The sequence below is a fragment of the Pithys albifrons genome, chromosome 10 (genome assembly GCF_047495875.1).
Source record: "Pithys albifrons albifrons isolate INPA30051 chromosome 10, PitAlb_v1, whole genome shotgun sequence".
Classification (NCBI taxonomy): domain Eukaryota; kingdom Metazoa; phylum Chordata; class Aves; order Passeriformes; family Thamnophilidae; genus Pithys; species Pithys albifrons.
This window is the reverse complement of record NC_092467.1, coordinates 33354864-33374766: the sequence shown is the minus strand read 5'-3', so window position 1 is coordinate 33374766 and position 19903 is coordinate 33354864. Positions and strand designations below refer to the sequence as shown.

At 56.4% G+C, this 19903-nt stretch overlaps 1 protein-coding gene across 1 annotated transcript; it reads right to left on the bottom strand.

Moving 5' to 3' along the window:
* Window positions 1–3373: 3373 nt before the first annotated feature.
* Window positions 3374–19677, bottom strand: CTH (cystathionine gamma-lyase). Its single transcript, XM_071565313.1, has 12 exons — window positions 19268–19677; window positions 16994–17075; window positions 16353–16448; window positions 14516–14625; window positions 13821–13952; window positions 12009–12066; window positions 11284–11361; window positions 10123–10275; window positions 7837–7958; window positions 6423–6475; window positions 5168–5306; window positions 3374–4005 (listed from the first exon to the last, which is right to left on the bottom strand). The coding sequence occupies exons 1-12, from the start codon at window positions 19667–19669 to the stop codon at window positions 3997–3999; spliced, it is 1434 nt and encodes a 477-aa protein (XP_071421414.1). The 5' UTR covers window positions 19670–19677; the 3' UTR covers window positions 3374–3996.
* Window positions 19678–19903: the final 226 nt, after the last annotated feature.

Here is a 19903-nt window from a genome sequence, read left to right as displayed (position 1 = left end):
CTATTCTGTTTGTGTGCTGATACACAATAATTGCCCTCCTACCTCACCCCCACCCCCCTTTGCTCCCCTCCACCCCCCTTTGCTCCCCCCTCCAGCCCCCTTTGCTCCCCCCTCCAGCCCCCTTTGCTCCCCCCTCCAGCCCCCTTTGCTCCCCTCCAGCCCCCTTTGCTCCCCCCTCCAGCCCCCTTTGCTCCCCTCCAGCCCCCTTTGCTCCCCCCTCCAGCCCCCTTTGCTCCCCCCTCCAGCCCCCTCTGCTCCCCTCCACCCCCCTTTGCTCCCCTCCACCCCCCTCTGCTCCCCTCCACCCCCCTTTGCTCCCCTCCAGCCCCCTTTGCTCCCCTCCACCCCCCTTTGCTCCCCTCCAGCCCCCTTTGCTCCCCTCCACCCCCCTTTGCTCCCCTCCACTCCCCTTTGCTCCCCTCCAGCCCGTTTGCTCCCCTCCAGTCCCTTTGCTCCCCCCTCCAGCCCCCTTTGCTCCCCCCTCCACCCCCCTCTGCTCCCCTCCAGCCCCCTCTGCTCCCCTCCAGCCCCCTTTGCTCCCCTCCAGCCCCTTTGCTCCCCCCTCCAGTCCCTTTGCTCACCCCCAGCCCCTTTGCTCCCCTCCAGCCCCCTTTGCTCCCCCCCAGACCCCTTTGCTCCCCCCTCCAGCCCCCTTTTCTCCCCTCCAGCCCTTCCCTCAGTTCCAGCCCTTCCCTCACCTCCACACCATTTGGGTGTCCCAGACCACAGTCCTGGAATCAGCAGGTGAGTGACCATCACCCAACTGCCACTCCAGGCCAGCTCTCAATCTGAGAAATAAAGCAAAAAAGACACCCCAGAAAGTCCAATATCCACTGAATTTGGGAGGGCCAAATGTTTTCCCCAAGGAGAATCTGCCTTGGAACAAACCCCAGCTGCCCCTTGTGCCACCACGGAGGGGCCACCTTGTCCCACCCCAGCCCCCCTGAGCCCCCCTTGTCCAAACACTGCAATCTGCAGGAGAAGTTGTTCTACATCCAAATTTGTATCTCTTTTTCTTGACAAAATTAACACCACCCTTGACACCTTCTTTTCTTTACAGGTATTTGTGAACAGCTCCAGGGCCATCCCCAGTGGCCCCCAGTGTCCCCAGTGCCCCCAGTGTCCCCAATGCCCCCAGTGTCCCCAGTGCCCCCAGTGTCCCCAATGCCCTCAGTGTCCCCAGTGTCCCCAATGCCTCCAGTGCCCCCAGTGTCCCCAATGCCCCCAGTGTCCCCAGTGCCTCCAGTGTCCCCAGTGCCCCCAGTGGTCCTCAATGACCCCAGTGGTCCCCAATGCTCCCAGTGTCCCCAATGCCCTCAGTGTCCCCAATGCCCCCAGTGTCCCCAATGCCCCCAGTGTCCCCAGTGTCCCCAGTGCCTCCAGTGTCCCCAATGCCCCCAGTGCCCCCAGTGTCCCCAATGCCCCCAGTGGTCCCCAGTTCCCCCAGTGTCCCCAATGCTCCCAGTGCCCCCAGTGTCCCCAGTGCCTCCAGTGTCCCCAATGCCCCCAGTGTCCCCAATGCCCCCAGTGCCTCCAGTGTCCCCAATGCCCCCAGTGTCCCCAATGCCCCCAGTGGTCCCCAGTTCCCCCAGTGTCCCCAGTGCCTCCAGTGTCCCCAATACCCCAGTGTCCCCAATGCCCCCAGTGCCTCCAGTGTCCCCAATGCCCCCAGTGGTCCCCAGTTCCCCCAGTGTCCCCAATGTTCCCAGTGTCCCCAGTGTCCCCAATGCCCCCAGTGTCCCCAATGCCCCCAGTGGTCCCCAGTTCCCCCAGTGTCCCCAATGCTCCCAGTGCCCCAGTGTCCCCAATGCCCCCAGTGTCCCCAATGCCCCCAGTGGTCCCCAGTTCCCCCAGTGCCCCCAATGCTCCCACTGCCCCCAGTGTCCCCAATGCCCCCAGTGGTCCCCAGTTCCCCCAGTGTCCCCAATGCCCCCAGTGTCCCCAATGCCCCCAGTGTCCCCAGTGTCCCCAGTGCCTCCAGTGTCCCCAATGCCCCCAGTGTCCCCAATGCCCCCAGTGCCCCCAGTGTCCCCAATGCCCCCAGTGGTCCCCAGTTCCCCCAGTGTCCCCAATGCTCCCAGTGCCCCCAGTGTCCCCAGTGCCTCCAGTGTTCCCAATGCCCCCAGTGTCCCCAATGCCCCCAGTGCCTCCAGTGTCCCCAATGCCCCCAGTGTCCCCAATGCCCCCAGTGGTCCCCAGTTCCCCCAGTGTCCCCAGTGCCTCCAGTGTCCCCAATACCCCAGTGTCCCCAATGCCCCCAGTGCCTCCAGTGTCCCCAATGCCCCCAGTGGTCCCCAGTTCCCCCAGTGTCCCCAATGTTCCCAGTGTCCCCAATGCCCCCAGTGTCCCCAATGCCCCCAGTGGTCCCCAGTTCCCCCAGTGTCCCCAATGCTCCCAGTGCCCCAGTGTCCCCAATGCCCCCAGTGTCCCCAATGCCCCCAGTGTCCCCAATGCCCCCAGTGGTCCCCAGTTCCCCCAGTGCCCCCAATGCTCCCACTGCCCCCAGTGTCCCCAATGCCCCCAGTGCCCCCAGTGTCCCCAATGCCCCCAGTGTCCCCCAGTGTCCCCAATGCCCCCAGTGCCTCCAGTGTCCCCAATGCCCCCAGTGTCCCCAATGCCCCCAGTGGCCCCCAGTGTCCCCAGTGCCCCCAGTGTCCCCAATGCCCCCAGTGTCCCCAGTGCTCCCAGTGGTCCCCAGTTCCCCCAGTGCCCCCAGTGTCCCCAATGCCCCCAGTGTCCCCAATGCTCCCAGCGTCCCCAATGCTCCCAGTGTTTCCAGTGTCCCCAATGCCCTCAGTGTCCCCAGTGCCTCCAGTGTCCCCAATGCCCCCAATGCCCCCAGTGGTCCCCAGTTCCCCCAGTGTCCCCAATGCCCCCAGTGTCCCCAGTGCCTCCAGTGTCCCCAATGCCCCCAGTGTCCCCAATGCCCCCAGTGGTCCCCAATGCCCTCAGTGTCCCCAATGCCCCCAGTGCCTCCAGTGTCCCCAATGCCCCCAGTGTCCCCAATGCCCCCAGTGGTCCCCAGTGCCTCCAGTGTCCCCAATGCCCCCAGTGGTCCCCAGTTCCCCCAGTGTCCCCAATGCTCCCAGTGCCCCCAGTGTCCCCAATGCCCCCAGTGTCCCCAGTTCCCCCAGTGTCCCCAATGCTCCCAGTGCCCCCAGTGTCCCCAATGCCCCCAGTGCCCCCAGTGTCCCCAATGCCCCCAGTGGTCCCCAGTTCCCCCAGTGTCCCCAATGCCCCCAGTGCCCCCAGTGTCCCCAGTGCCCCCAGTGGTCCCCAGTTCCCCCAGTGTCCCCAATGCCCCCAGTGGTCCCCAGTTCCCCCAGTGCCCCCCTGATTTTGAACACGATGCAAACCCAAGAAAAACATCAAGTGAATTCAAAGCATATTTTAATTAGAATTGTTCCCATAACTCGCAGCACATGATTTTTTCTTAAAAGAAATGAAAGGCTCCTCTTTAGAAAGCTCTTATTTACTGTTTTCAATGGTTCATTTTCAATACAGCACAAAACACCCAGAGGAGAAAAGCTTTTCAGCACATTTCCAACCTAATTAAAATACATCTGAGGCCAATCAGGTTTTAGGGTGGCCTGTTGGGTTGAGAGAGAAGAGAAGGAATGAGCTGTGCAGGGCAGGAGCAGGACCCACCCCCTGTGACCTCAAAGCAGCAGGAGAAACGCTGGTCTGAGTGGGATCACATTCCTGGGTGAGCCCAGGGCTGCTCTCCCAGACAACCCCCTGGCTCCAGAATTCCCTCAGGAATTCCCAATTCCAGCCTGGCCCCAGGGAGAGCCCAGGCTGTGCTCACACAGCCCAGGCACAGCCACCACCAGCAGGATCAGTCAGTCCAACAGCACCAGGGAGGTTCCCCAGGAATCCAGCCTGAATTCCCAAGGGCAAATCAAAGGCAAATCAAAGGAGCAATTTGGTTTTCCACGTCCTCTTCCACAGTCTTTGCAACATCCAATTCCAAGGTCCTTCTCTGAGTCTCAAGGCTTATGCAAACTGCATGGAGAAGGGAGAGAGAGAATTATGTGCTGCCCCTCATCAACCACACAATTGTCCTTTTCATAAATAAGACACATTTTAGCATCAGATTATTTTCATGCTCTGTGCTGGCAAATAGAAATATGTGTAGTTACTGATGATGATTTTCCTTATCATAAAAACCCCCAAAACCTCTCAAAAACAAAGAAACACCAATAAAAAACAACCCTATACACACAAAAAGGGAGAAAATACAGGGACAAAACTGTCCTGCCTGCACAGAACATCAAACAGTGACACAACTGCTGCAGAGCCCAAGTTTCTTCCCCACCCACCAACAGCTCCAGGATCCCTCATACACCAAACTCCCATTTCCAACCCCTTTATTGTGTTAATTCTTTAAGGCTGCAGGTGCCTTAGAGGTGGCAGAAGGGAACGTGGCAGTTCCAAATGACAGGCCAAGGGGCTTCTCAGTGACGGAGGGAAGGTTGGATTCCAAACCCTCTGGGCCATTGCCCAGCAACTGTTCCCAAGGGCCCATTGGCAGCAGCTGCCCAGGGCACAGCTGAGCCCTCAGGCTGGGAGCTGGCTGGGAAAGAAGCCTGGCAGAGGAGCTGGGAGAACTGCCCTGCAGGGACTCCTTGGCACCTCCACACCCACCTGAGGGCTCAGCTCTGCCCATGGGCCAGCAACGAGTCCAAAATCCCCCCTGACTGCCAGAGTCAGATCCACCAGTGTGGAACTCCCTGCCCTGGGGGAGGCACTGGGGGCTCCCACCCAAACCTGAGGGGATGGAATCTTGGGGTTGGGGACTTCTGGGACCACTCCTTGGATCCAGAGGAGGAGCAGACCCTGGACAGGAGGAGCCCCCCACTCTCCACCAGACTGTGCCATCATCTGCACCAACAGGTTTGTCCCTTCCTTTTCCTTTGGCCTCGGGGGCACCACGTGGGGCTCAGCACAGGGGCCACCAAACCCCCCTGTGTTTGTGCCCCAGGGGGTGGGTTACACTGCTGGGCTTGGGGGTTAAACCCAATTTCTCTTGGTGCCATTGCATTGATTGGAATATTGTTATTAAATTGTAACTGACTTATCATCTCTCCTGATCTGGGCTCTTTTCTCCTGATCTGGGCTCTTTTCTCCTGCTGGTTTCCCTTTAAGCAGCACAGCCCCCACTCACCGCAGCCTTCAGCGCCTGCTCCAGGTCTGCCAGCAGATCCTCCTCATCCTCCAGCCCCACGGAGAGGCGGATCAGCGTGTCTGTGATGCCCAGAGCTGCCCTGTCCTCAGGGGGCACCGAGGAGTGGGTCATGATGGCCCTGCAGGGACAGCACAGCCTGGCCTGGGACCTGCCCTGTCCCCAGCCCAGGTCCCTCCCAACACCCCCAGAGCTTCCTGGGGTTTTCCACCTTTCCTGTGCCACTTGCTGGTGAACCCACAGCTGGACAGAGCTCAGGCAGTGACTGTAAGTGATGTGAACTCAGGGGCTTTATCTCCAGAGTTTCAAGAAAGAATCTCCAAGTTACAAATGATTAATATGAAGTGGATAGTTCAAAATCTGGAACTGAAAAAGGAGAAAATACCATTCCTTTTCCTTCCAGAGTTTTGTTTTTTTTTTTTCTCTTAAAAAGAGCATCTAAAACCTCTGCCCTGCATGTGGAGAAGCAGCTGCAGTGAACAATCTCCAGCATAAAATCTCCTGTTCTCCTTTAACTTCTGGTTTTTTTCCTGCACCAAATTGCAGGGTTTGCTCTCTGCAGCTATGGAGGATATGGCAGGACATTTTCCCCCACATGCTCATTCCTGACACCACCATCTCCCAGTGTTTTCCAGCTGCTGGAGTGCTTTAGGTGTGTTGTTATTCCCAAATCAATACCTGCAAGGACTTAGCCCAGAAAGCCATAAATTTCCCTGTAGCTTTTTGAAAACCAAATTGGTTTGGAGCAAAGGAATCTGATTTCATACAAATCCCATTTTTAGCCTTTCAACCTCACCAGGAGCAGCCAAGTGTTGCTTTAATTCCCACAGACAGTCCTGGCAGGGAGAAGGAGGAGCTGGGTGCGTGTGCTGCCCATGCCCTCTGGTGTGAGCAGGGAGCATGGCAGAGCCCTTCCCTCAATCCCACCCGCTCCACAATTCCAACACACACTGACTTCTTGGATTGTTTCCAGGGCAACAAACTGTGCCTCAATCTTCCAGTCAAAATTTCTCCACCACTGCACTCTCACACTCACAGAATTCCTGGAGTCTCTGCTGGGTTTGGGCTACACAAATCCCTGAGTTTCACTACGTGGAATGTGATGCTTGGGGAATGGAAAGCTGTAGGACTGGAGAGCTGTAGAAAGCTTGGCTTGGGGACTGGAAAGGTGTGGAACTGCCACCAAAATGGGGGGCTTTGCAGCTCTTTGAGACTCTGGGAAGGAAGGGGGACTTACGGGTGCTCTGCCAGGCTCTCGTAGCCCCCCAGACTCTCAGCCAGGGCAAACGTCTGTGGAGAGGGAACAGGAGTTACCAAGGGATGAAACACAGAGCAAGTTCCTGGGGATGCACAGGAAGAGAGGCAGAGAATCATGGAATATCCCCAGCTGGAAGGAATCCACAGGGATCATGAGCCCAAGTCCTGCACAGACACCCCAACAACCCCCCCCTGTCCTTGGGAGTGTTGTCCAAATGCCCCTGGAGCTCAGGCAGCCTTGGGGATGTGACCATTTCAAGGACATCAAGGAAAAAGGAATGTTTAGGGGTTTATTTCCCTAAGTTTTTCTATAATAACTTTTATTTTATAAATGGTATTAGCTGCAATTAGGGAATAAAGTGTCCATTTAACAGGTAAGAGCTCCTAAGATTTAAAACAGACTCGCCCTGCCCCAGCCCTGGGAGTGTCCCAGGCCAGGCTGGACAGGGCTTGGAGCACCCTGGGACAGTGGGAGGTGTCCTTGCCCATGGCAGGGGTGGCACTGGGTGGGCTTTAAGGTCCCTGCCAACCCACCCCAGTCTGGGATGCTGGAATGATTCTATGAAATGACTTTACTTTTTGAGAAACCTAAAGAAAACTGATGGTTATCCAAGTCAAAGGACTTGGGTAAGTGTAAGGAACTAATTCTGGGACATAATCCTTGATGTTTCTTGTCCAAGCTGGCGGATCTCCTGTGCCAGGACTCCCTGCTCTCCCTCTCAGGTCAAAGGATATTTTGTGGGCAGACCATATTTTAGTACATTCATTTTCAGGGGGTGACATCAGCTGGCCAGTAATTCGGGGGGAGAAGGAAGCCCCAACTCGCCTCTGTCACGTCTGACTGATCAGTTTTTCCAAGAACAAAACAGCAAAACCACCAGAGCAGGATGCAAATTAACCAGAGATCAAGGCCAGGAACACATCAAAGGGCACAGGCAGAATGAACACAGAGCAGAACAGCAACAGTCTGTAGTTTGGGTCAGCTAAACTGAGGGACTCCCTCTCTGCTTCCTGGTTCAGGCCCTTCCTCAGGGTGTTATTCCCCTGATGAGCACTTTGAAATATTCCAGCAGTGTTGCACCAGCCACAGCTCCTCTGCTTCCAACTTATTTTGGCAAAAGGCCCTTTGTCAGCACCAGCACCTGGGTTAGCCTGGACACACCTCACCCTGCTGTGCAAACAAACCCTGCCAAGGAGCTCAGGCAGCTTTTCTTCCCTCTCCTCAGCCTCCCATTTACAAATTCTCTATTATTTAGAGATGGTCACACCCAAAACACTCGAGGAGCTTTGCAAGTACAAAGACTGTCCCCACACCCAGAAAGGCCACTTCCACCCCCACCCCTCAGCAGGACAGTCCCAGGTCCCTCTGAGAGGGTGTTTCTATTGCCATTTACCTTCAGGTTCTTGAGGAAGGCAGTGGCATGTTTGAGGTTCCCTTTGATGTAGAAGGTGACCATGCCAGGACAGCCCGTGCACTGGCGCTTCACCAGCTCGTGCTGGGGGTGGGAGGGCAGCCCTGGAATGTGGGGAGGCACTTGGATCAGAGCTGGAGCAGCTCCCCTTCAGCTGCTCCAAGGGGACACCCAGCCCGAGCCACCCCTGGATTTGGGGAATCACCTGGGATGGAATGTTCCTCATTCCAAGGAAGAGCTGTTTCCCAAGGGGGACACCCAGCCTGAGCCACCCCTGCAATCTGGGGAGACACTTGGAGGGAATGTCCCTCATTCCCAGGAGGAGCAGCTCCAAGGGGGACACCCAGCCCCAGTGATCCCTGGAATGTGGGGAGGCACTTGGAGGGAATGTCCCTCATTCCAAGGAGAAGCAGGTCCCGCTCAGCCTGGTCCAGGGGGGACACCCAGCCTGAGCCACCCCTGGATTTGTGGAGTCACTTGGAGTTGATGTTCCTCATTCCCAGGAGGAGCAGCTCCACAGGGAGGACACCCAGCCTGAACCATCCCAGGAATGTGGGGAATCACTTGGAGTGAATGCCCCTCAATCCCAGGAGGAGCAGTTCCAAAGGGACACCCAACCCAAGTGACCCCTGGAATGTGGGGAGTCACTTGATGTCCCTTATTCCAAGGAGGAGCAGCTCCAGGGAGGACACCCATCCTGAGCCACCCCTGGATTTGGGGAGTCACTTGGAGCTGATGCCCCTCATTCCCAGGAGCAGCTCCAAGGGGGACACCCAGCCTGAGCCATCCCTGGATTTGGGGAGTCACTTGGAGCTGATGCCCCTCATTCCCAGGAGCAGCTCCAAGGGGGACACCCAGCCTGAGCTACCCCTGGATTTGGGGAATCACTTGGAGCTGATGCCCCTCATTCCCAGGAGCAGCTCCAAGGGGGACACCCAGCCTGAGCCATCCCTGGTTTTGGGGAGTCACTTGGAGCTGATGCCCCTCATTCCCAGGAGCAGCTCCACAGGGAGGACACCCAGCCTGAGCCATCCCTGGAATGTGGGGAGTCACTCGGAGCTGATGCCCCTCATTCCCAGGAGCAGTTCCAAGGGGGACACCCAGCCTGAGCCACCCCTGGATTTGGGGAGTCACTTGGAGTTGATGTCCCTCATTCCCAGGAGGAGCAGCTCCAAGGAGACACCCAGCCTGAACCATCCCAGGAATGTGGGGAATCACTTGGAGTGAATGCCCCTCAATCCCAGGAGGAGCAGTTCCAAAGGGACACCCAACCCAAGTGACCCTGGAATGTGGGGAGTCACTTGATGTCCCTTATTCCAAGGAGGAGCAGCTCCAGGGGGGACACCCAGCCTGAGCCACCTCTGGATTTGGGGAGTCACTTGGAGCTGATGCCCCTCATTCCCAGGAGCAGCTCCACAGGGAGGACACCCATCCTGAGCCATCCCTGCAATGTGGGGAGTCACTTGGAGCTGATGCCCCTCATTCCCAGGAGCAGCTCCAGGGGGGACACCCAGCCTGAGCCACCCCTGGATCTGGGGAGTCACTCGGAGCTGATGTCCCTCATTCCCAGCAGCAGCTCCAAAGGGGACACCCAGCCTGAGCCATCCCTGGATTTGGGGAGTCACTCGGAGCTGATGCCCCTCATTCCCAGGAGCAGCTCCACAGGGAGGACACCCAGCCTGAGCCATCCCTGGATTTGGGGAGTCACTTGGAGCTGATGCCCCTCAATCCCAGGAGCAGCTCCAAGGGGGACACCCAGCCTGAGCCATCCCTGGAATGTGGGGAGTCACTTGGAGCTGATGCCCCTCATTCCCAGGAGCAGCTCCAAGGGGGACACCCAGCCTGAGCCATCCCTGGATTTGGGGAGTCACTTGGAGCTGATGTCCCTTATTCCGAGGAGGAGCAGCTCCAGGGGGGACACCCAGCCTGAGCCACCCCTGGATTTGGGGAGTCACTTGGAGCTGATGCCCCTCATTCCCAGGAGCAGCTCCACAGGGAGGACACCCATCCTGAGCCATCCCTGCAATGTGGGGAGTCACTTGGAGCTGATGCCCCTCATTCCCAGGAGCAGCTCCAAGGGGGACACCCATCCTGAGCCATCCCTGGATTTGGGGAGTCACTCGGAGCTGATGCCCCTCATTCCCAGGAGCAGCTCCAAGGGGGACACCCAGCCCTTGCCACCCCAGTGCAGGTGACAATGCCAGGCTGCACGGCAGCAGCCAGTCCCCTGCTCTGGGCCGTGCCCTGCTCCGGGCTGTGCCCACCCACCTGGGAAGATGACCCTGTCCACGCAGGGATGTGTCTCCAGGAACTGGGCCACGGCCAGCCCGTTGTGGAAGTGCTGCCGCATCCGGATGTGCAGAGTCTTCAAGCCGCGGCTGCACAGGAAGCAGTCGAAGGGCGAGGGCACCGCCCCGAGCGCTGCCAGGGGAGACACAACCCCAGGAAAGGGGTGTGGGGGTCAGTATGGCACAAACACCAGAAAACAGAATCACAGAATGAGTTGGGTCGGAAGAGACCTCTGAGATCAGCAAGTCCAACTCTTGATCCAACCCCACTGTGAGTTTAATATATATAAGAAAATTCTGATGGGTGAGTTTAGAATCCTCAGTTTAGAATCCTCAGTTCAGAAAGGATATTGAGGGGCTGGAGCAGGGCCAGAGAAGAGCAACGAGGCTGGAGAAGGGACTGGAGCACAAGCCCTGTGGGGAGAGGCTGAGGGAGCTGGGGGTGTTCAGCCTGGAGAAGAGGAGGCTCAGAGGTGACCTCAGCACTGTCTGGAACTCCCTGAAGGGAAGTTCTGGCCAGGTGGGGGTTGGTCTCTTCTCCCAGGCACTCAGCAATAGGACAAGGGGGCACGATGGGCTCAAGCTCTGCCAGGGGAAATTGAAGTTGGAGAGCAGAAAAAAATTTTTTACAGAGAGAGTGCTCAGGGATTGGAATGGGCTGCCCAGAGAGGGGGTGGATTCCCCATCCCTGGAGATTTTTAAACACAGGTTGGCCGTGGCACTGAGTGCCATGATCTAGTAAATGAACTAGAGTTGGACCAAGGGTTGGACTCGATGATCTTGGAGGTCTTTTCCAACCCAATCCATTCTATGATTCTATGAAAAATCCCCTTTAACTGCAGGTGTGCACAAGGCAGACACACCTTGATGCTTCCACCATGAGCCTCATCAGTGTTCCTAGAAGCAGTTGGGAAGTGGAGACCACTGTCACTAATTTTATTAAGTTTATAAAGTTTATTTTATTAATTGATAAATATTGATTTGATTTGAATTTGACTCAAAATTTAATTCTACTCTTCCCAGTTCTGCCCATTTGAGCTGCATCTCTGGGCAGGATTCCCAGCTGTGTGCACCCCCTGCACAGGAGGAGCTGGTGTGGGACCAGGATTCACTCCAGGTGTCTCCTGGGGGAAGTACTCACAGTTCTGCAGGAATTTGAGCCTCTCGTAGAGATCCTCCCTGTTCACTGAGACCAGTCCCATCAACACATCGCTGTGCCCTGCACATGCCAGGAGACAAGAGCAGGGTCAGGGTTCCATCTGCCCCAGGATTCGGCCTCAAATCCCCAGTTTCTCCACCCTGGTATTATCAAAGCCCAGCTCTGCAAGGCCCTGGTTGCCCCTGGGAGCTCCACCCTCCTCCCTGTGCAGACAGGAATTTAAGGGTAGGTCTGGCTGTTTCTAAAGCTCTGCTCAGCACTGGCACTTCCCAGGTCCCCTGTGCCACCTGCCAGGACACTGCAGGACCCAGGGATGTCCTGGGGAGCAGCTCCAGCTCCTGACTCAGGGAGAGCAGCTCCCAACCCACCTGCTCTGGAGGCACTTGCTTTGTTGTAGCCAAATTAAAGCCAGCATGGCTTAATAATAATAATAACAGCAACAATTCATGTTATCACAGAATCCCAGACTGGTTTAGATTGGAAGGAACCTTAAATATCTCACCCCACCCCTGCCCTGGCAGGGACACCTCCCACTGTCCCAGGGTGCTCCAAGTCCTGTCCAGCCTGGCCTGGGACACTCCCAGGGCTGGGGCAGCCACAGCTTCTCTGGGCACCTGTGCCAGGGCCTGCCCACCCTCCCAGCCAGCAATTCCTTCCCAATATCCCACCCAGCCCTGCCCCAGGTGGTGCTGAGCTCCCACACTCACCGTTCATGTATTTGGTGGCAGAGCTCATACAAATATCGGCCCCCAGGGACAAAGGACGCTGAAACACAACCAGGTTGAGAGCTGTGACACAGCCCAGGTGCAGCCACAGCCCCCTCCAGCCCCCCAGGAGGGCTGGCAGCTCACACAGCAAAAACCAGTGGAGAAAATCCCCCCAAAACAGCTTAACACCTTAAACACAAACCCCAGAGAATGGGGACTGGATAGGTGATAAAACCAACAGTGCAGGGAGACACTGAATTCCAGAGAGGCACAACCCAATGTGAGTTAAAAGCACTGGGCCAATTCCCACGGGATTCAGGGAGAGGAGTGGTTGAATCCATCCAACACACTGTTTGGGAAAAAGTAGTTCTAAGCTGAGCCTGGGATAAATAATGGTATTTACTCTCTAAAATGTATTTCCTTAGAAAATTAAGACCTCAACAGTCTGCAAAGCAAAAACATTGCATTGTTTTCCAGGTGCTGGTGATCCTGCACTGAAAGAGCTGCAAACACAAGGCAAGGAGGGGTTTTGCCAGTTCTCCCTCACCTCCCAGCTTTGCTCCCAGAGCCTTTGGAAGGAGAGATGAACCAAGAGGTTGATGGGCAAGAAGTCAAGAACACTCATGTTTTTTAATCAATCACTAAGTCAGGAACTTTGCACATAATATCAAGATATTCCAAAGAGTGAAGAGCATCAGTGTGTTAAAAGGTAACACAGCAGGAGGTGTAAAGGCTGCAGAGCCAGACTGACCATGGAATCCACCCAGGGAACGTGGACAGCACCCTCCCAGTGCACACCAGAACACCAGGAAATGCCTCTGGCACTCCACAGTGACATGCAAAGCCCTCTGACATTCTCATTTGCTCAGTACCAGCAGAGTCTGCAGGGGTTTCACAACATTCCCAGCTCCCCTCACCCTCACCCTAATTAATCATTAGCGCTGGCACCAGGCTGGCCCAGACTCATTAACCAGCCCAGCTCCCTCTGGGCCTTTCACAGCCACTTTCTGGAGCAAACTGTGAGTTCTGAACTGAAGAACACGTTGCAGGGGGCAATGCCCAAGCCCCTGGAATGTCCCAGAGCAGCTGCTGGAGCTGAGCACTGACACTCAGTGCAGACAGAGCTCCTCTAACCCTTGGAGATCTCAGGACCCTGAACAAAACCAGGCACTTTCCTTTTGGACTCTGCAAAAAGGGGAATTTAGACCTAAACCAAAAGGAATTAGTTTGGACTCCTGAGAAATTTATATGAGTATTTCTAGCCCATATTAAGATCAACAAAATTTGGAAGTTTATTGTTCTGAAGCACTTTTAGAACTTAAGAAAATCACTTCATGTGTTCTTGTTGCCAAAGCAGAAAAGTGATGCAAGTTGTTTGAGATCCAAATTATAAACTCCTCAGCCACAAATTCACCAAAATACTGAAGAAAAAGGTAACTTGGATGTCTTCAAAGAAGACTGAACCAATTTTGCTTGGTTTAATTTCTTCTCCCACCACCTTCTACTTTGCACCTTTAGTGGCTCAGCACAGCCCATGAACAGCATATACAAAAGAATGGCTATAAAAGGGCCAACATCAGGAAACAGGACACTTTCTACCAGGCCTGCTGTGATTTCCAACAGCAGGAACCAAACTCCAAGACTTCTGACTGACAGATCCCCCTCCCCTGTGCACCCACCAGCATTAACCTGGAGTTACAACAGAGCAGGTGATTTCACAAGGCAAAGACCAAAACTACAGTTCCTCGGTGCTTCCCTCCCAGAAAACGGACCTTCAGGTCCACTGGGCTAAGGGGCTGATGGTGGACACACCTGGAAATAGGCAGACATGAAGCTGTTGTCCACTGCCAGGAGAACATCCCCGTGTTTGTGTGCCACGTCCGCACAGGCTCTGATGTCGATGACCTTCAGCGTGGGGTTGGTGGGGGTCTCGATCCAAACCAGCTGCAGAACCCGACAGAGAGCACCAGGTCAGGCCTTTGCAGGGCTGCTGATGCCCCTGGGTAAGGGAGAAGGGCTCTGAGTGCTGATTTATGGAGTGGCAGCTTCCCAGAGTGGAAACAAGGTTCCTCTGCTGGAGCAGAAGGTTCTTGGGAGAGGAGATTCCCCAAACACAACATGGGAAACACATCAGAGCTTTGGCAAAACCGGGTTCAGCCCACCTGGAGAAGGCCTGACAGAGCCAGAACAAAGTCTTTCCACCCAAAGGTCTGGAACCTTCCCCAGCTGGATCCCTTCCCTGGAGCAGGGGGTGGTCCCCCCAGTGCCAGGGAGCACCTCCAGCTCTGGGCAACCTCCACTCTTCCTGACCCCTTCCCTCCTCCTCCTCTCTCCAGGGTGTTTTTTGCCCTTCTTAAAACCCTTTCCAAGAGGCACCACAAACATCACCAGGTGCCCTGGTGGAACCAGCTGTGCCCAAGGCCTGAGCCCTCAGCTCACCATGGACACCAAATTCATCAGGATAACAAAGCAAACTATGCCACAACATTCACTCCCCTCTGCCCTACCTTGGTCTGTGGTGTCATTGCAGCTTCCAGGCATTTGGGCTTTGTGCAGTCCACAAAAACCACCTTCAAGCCAAGTTCTGTGGCCACTTTCCTGAAGTACCTGTTTGTGCCTAAAAAACCCCAAAATCACAGAATGAAACAACTTCCTTTAACTTCCCTTCACTGCCCTCCAGTCTCTTGTACCATCCTGGGAAAGTCTGGAGGGCACAGCTTGATGTTGCACTTAAATGGCCCATTAGTATTACTTTTATTTCTAAAAAAGTTTCAAGATTACGTAGTTTTAATTATCTTGACAATTAATGGGAATATGGGATCAGAGTGATTTGTGAAGTCTTTGAAGTCAGTGTGGGTTTTTTGATCACAAAATTAAACAGAGAAGAATCAAGGGGAAGACTCCAGTGCTGTACTTGTTATTCCTGTGTTTATTATCATTCCATTAAAAGTGGTTCTTTCCTTCCTGTCTTTGGAACCTTTCAGGGAGGAGATTACAAGTGGAATCCAGCAGCAAACAGTTGATCAATAGATGTGCAACACACTGGAAATACTGCCTGGATTAAAAATTAATTTATTGGCTCTCTCTGCCAAGATTGTCCCTCCTGGACTCCCTTCTGTCCAACAGCATTTTGCCATCAAAGCACGAAGGGATGGAACAGGGAGATTGTGTGTGCTGAAGGTGAGTGACTTGGGGGGTTAAAGAAACCCTTTTTAATAACAAAGGTATGGAAAAAACCAGAGGAGATGCAATAAAAAAAACCAGAGGAGATGCAATAAAAAAACCAGAGGAGATGCAATAAAAAAACCAGAGGAGATGCAATAAAATTATCTCTGCAAAACCAGCCCAAGTTGAGGCTTTAATGAGCAGGTGAGGGGCTTTTACATGGAAGATGCCCCCTGAGCCCTTCAGAAGTGAAGAGCTGCCCATGTGCTCTGGTGAGGGGATGCTGGAGTGTGGTGGGAGGGCTGTGAGCCAAAGGGGCAGAGATTCCTGCTCTCCACCCAGTCTGGCTCCAGCTGCAGTTTGGAGATTCCCTGGCACAGCAGAACTTCAGCAGGAAAAGCCAAAGTGTGTGTGCAGCTTTGCTGGGCACCAGCACAGAGGGGCACTCCTGGGGAGGGCAAGGGTGAGTGCCAGCTTTGCCAGCTATTGATTGGGAAAAGCTGTCCTGGCTGGGCTCTCCAACCTTCCCCTGACAACAGAGCAGGCTGGAACTCTGTGCCAGGGCCAGGAGACACCCAGCCCTGCTGCCCCAGGGGACAGAGGGCACACCCAGGAACCGCCACACCATTCCTGCCAGGATGTGCCCCCTCTGGAATTCTGAGGGACCCCAAGGGCTTGGCTGAGGTGGATGCACTCTGGGACTGGAGTTATTTGGAAGAGTGGATTGATAAAAAAGATGGAAGATCAACAGCTACTCATGGGCTGTGGCATCACTGAAGTGTCCAGAGAACACAGGACAACAGAGGGAAGCTGTGCCTTGGGGGAGATCATGGAACAGTCCAGACAAAATGCTGGTTGGTAAAGGGTCAGACCCAGGGAAGGGATCAGGGAAATACCAGACACTGGAAGGAGGGTCCTGCTCTGCAAACAAACCTGTGCAGCACCAGATGTTGCTATTTCCCCTCACTCCAACATGCAGTTCTTGTTACATCTTTCTAAACCTTCACGTTGTGCAACAGTGCCTGAATTTCTGACACCCAAATCAGACAGGACTGAGCTGTGTTGTCACAAAGTGAAAAGACTTCGAGGAAAAGGAGGATTCTACCCAGGCATTTCAGAGTCCAGGCCCATCAAGTTCCTTGCACATTGGAGACCAAAGCCCCAGGGGGCTGTTCTTACCTCCATAGACATCATCCATGCAGATCACTGTGTCCCCTGTCTTCAGCAGGTGACAAACGTTCAGAAGAGCCCCTAAGCCAGAAGAATAAGCTAAACCTGGAAGAGAACAGAGAGAGGCTGTGTTTGATGGGACAGCCTGGTCAGACCTGCCTTCCTCGCTTTGCCTCCCAGAGGAACCTGCTCCATCACTCCACTCTCTCTCACTTGATGAGTAGAGCCAGTTAATTAAAGCAGCAGCTTGATTTACACAGCCTGGGCCCAGGGTGGTGCCAGCTGGGAACAGACTGGTGCCAGCTGGGAATGGGCTGGTGGCAGCTGGGCCCAGGGGCTGCCTGCTCCCACTGCCCACTGCACCCAGAGCTGGTGCCAGGGATGGATCCAGCTCAGCTCAGGCAGCAAACACAGTGAGGGAGCACGACAGAGGGCCCAGGGACTGAGCTGGACCTTCCCACAATGACCACTGGATTCTGACACCACAAAGCAGCTCCTGCAGTCAGAGCTGTGATCACACAATCCTGGAATGGGTTGGGTTGGGTTGGAAGGGACTTCAGGCTCACCCCTTGGCACCCCGTGCCATGGGCAGGGACAGCTGCCCCCAGCCCAGGCTGCCCCAGCCCCTGCCCAAGCCGTGGGTTACTCACTGTATTTGGCTCCATCAAGGGCAGCCACGGCCTTTTCCAGGCAATCCCGGGTGGGGTTCCCAGACCGGCTGTACTCGTAGCCCTGGGGGGAGGGAGGAAGAGACGCCATCAGAGGGAGCACTGGCAAAGTTTGGGACAACAGCAGTTCCAGGCTCCTCAAAGAGCCCTCGCTGGGGGCATCCAGCTCCTCCCAGAGCAGCAGGAGGGATTCCTGGCACAACAACTGGGCATCCCCAGGGAAAAAGGTTATCTGAGGGTGCACTGGGGAAAGCAGACACAATTTCCTGCTTTTTCCTACACACCCATCTGTGGTCACTGTTGGAGAAAAGGTCTGGGGTGGACACAGTCCACTCACTCCCAGATCCCAGGATGGGTGAGGCTGGAAGGGACCACACTGGGGCATCTGCTCTCACCTCCCTGATCCAGCAGGGCCATCCCAGAGCAGCTGGCACAGGGTTGTGCCCAGATGGGTCCTGAATAGCTCCAGTGGGGAGACTCCACAGCCTCTCTGGAGGGAATTATCAGGGAAAATTATCAGGCCCCATCTCCACCACGTTCAGCCTGGGAGATGGCACAGGGCCAGCTCGAACCTGGCCCTTCCTGAGAGCCCAAATGCATCACTGGCAAGTTCCACAGCTCAGAGCTCCAGCTTTCATGTGAATTCTGGGAAGATTTAATGAGGGAAACCACCCCTGCACGCCCGGATGCAGAGAACCTGCTGGGCACTCTGGGATCTGCATTCTCTGAGCGTTTCTCTGTAATGACAATTTCCTGGTGCTCGGGAATCCAGCGGGTCTCTCCAGCAGAGCCCCTGGCAGGGGCACAGCCACCCTGGAAGCAGGATGTGGGCACTGCCCGACTCCTCCTGGGGCTTCTCAGCACAGCTCCTGCTCCAGGCATTCCCAGCTTGTGATCAGGGATCACAAGGCACATCCGGCTGGCTCTGGGTTAGGAGGGGCAGACCCGTGCCAGGGCTTTCCATCAGAAACTCCAGGACAGAGCAGTGCAAACCCCACAGTGCTTTCTACAGGGCAGCCACAAAAAACCTCCTTCGGTTTAGAAGGAGAACCGAAGGAACCTCTCACACGATGTGTGCGGGGGAGAACACGGATCCTGCCCGGGCACTGCAGCTGCCAAAGGGGCAGGGAAAGCCCCCCAGAGCCCTGGCACCGTGCAAGCCCACGGAGCTGGGCAGCAGCATCCTTGTCCTGCTCCCCTTCGTCCCCTTCCCACGAAATCATTCCAAAGTCTCCCGATCCCCGCCCGGGAAAACAACCACAGTCTGGGTGAGGCTGGAGGGGATCACAGAGGGTCACCGGTCCCCCCTCCTGCTCCGGCAGGGCCAGCCCAGAGCACCTGGCACAGCATCGTGTCCAGATGGGTCTGGAATATTCCCGGTGAGGACACCCCACACCCTCCCTGAGCGAAAGCACCGCTTCCAGGGGCAAAGGATGCCCGCGTTCGGCCAGGAGCTGCCACGTGGGAAAACACGTCCCCGGGAGCTCCCTCCTGTCCCCGGGGCCGCCGCCTGCCCCCGGTGTGCCCGGTGCCCCCGTGGGTGGATCGGCACCCCCGTGGGTGGCTCGATGCCCCCGAGGACGGCTCAGTATCCCCGTGGGTGGCTCAGGACCCCCCTGAATGTCTCAGTACCCTCTTGGATGGCTCAGTACCCCTCTGGATGGCTCAGTACCCCTTTGGATGGCTCGGTATCCCGTGGGTGTCTCGATGCCCCCGTGGATGGCTAAGTACCCCTCTGGATGGCTCAGTGTCCCCCTGGATGGCTCAATGTCCCCGTGAGCGGCTCAGGACCCCCCCCCCCGGATGGCTCAGTGTCCCCCTGGGCGGCTCAGGACCCCCCTGGATGGCTCAGTGTCCCCGTGGGCGGCTCAGGACCCCCCCGGATGGCTCAGTGTCCCCGTGGGCGGCTCAGGACCCCCCTGAATGTCTCAGTACTCTCTTGGATGGCTCAGTACCCCTCTGGATGGCTCGGTATCCCGTGGGTGTCTCGATGCCCCCGTGGATGGCTAAGTAACCCTCTGGATGGCTCAGTGTCCCCCTGGATGGCTCAATGTCCCCGTGAGCGGTTCAGGACCCCCCCTGGATGGCTCAGGACTTCCCTGGATGGCTCAGGACTCGCCCGGATGACTCCGTGCCCCCGCAGGTGGCTCAGGACCCGCGTGGCTGGCTCAGAACCCCTCCGGATGGCTCAGGACTTCCCTGGATGGCTCAGTGCCCGCGTGGCTGGCCCGATGCCTCGGTGGTGGCCGCACTCACCGTGTGCTCTCCGGGCGCGCGCTGCTTGAAGGTGGTGGAGAGCGAGATGGGCGGCACCACGGCCCCGGAGCGCCACTGCTCGGGCTCCTGCCCGGCGTGGATGGCGCTGGTGGCGAAGTGCGGGAAGGGCGGCAGGAAGCCGCGTGTCCCGTCGCGCTCCATGGCCGCGTGTCTGTCTGTCCCGCCTGTCCCGCCTGTCCCGCGGGTCTGTCCCGAGCTCGGGAGCCGCGGGGGGCACGGCAGGGGCGGGGCCTCGGCACGGGCCATGATTCGCTGGGGCGTCCCGGGGGGCGGGGCCTGACCTGCAGTGGCAGCGCCTGCCGGCAGGGGGAGCGCGCGGGCCGCGCCGGGCCCGGGGGAACGTCCCGGTCTGGGGGGGGAACGTCCCATATCCCATCCCATATCCCCTATCCCATACCCCATATCCCCTATCCCCATACCCCCTATCCCATACCCCCTACTCCCCTATCCCCAATCCCCATATCCCCTATCCCTCTATCCCCAATCCCATATCCCAAATCCCCTATCTCCTATCCCCCTATCCCCACATCCCCCTATCCCATATCCCCTATTTCATATCCCCATATCTCCTATCCCATATCCCCTATCCCCATACCCCCTATCCCATACCCCCTA

Bases quoted from the DNA above. Each gene is read 5' to 3' on its own strand.
- CTH (XM_071565313.1), bottom strand. From the start codon at position 19,669: ATGGGATGGGATATGGGACGTTCCCCCCCCAGACCGGGACGTTCCCCC. The intron at 14,626-16,352 runs GTAAGAACAGCC...GGGGTTTTTTAG, and splicing joins CATGGATGATGTCTATGGAG to GCACAAACAGGTACTTCAGG. The intron at 7,959-10,122 runs GTGGGTGGGCAC...CCCACATTCCAG, and splicing joins GGACAGGGTCATCTTCCCAG to GGCTGCCCTCCCACCCCCAG.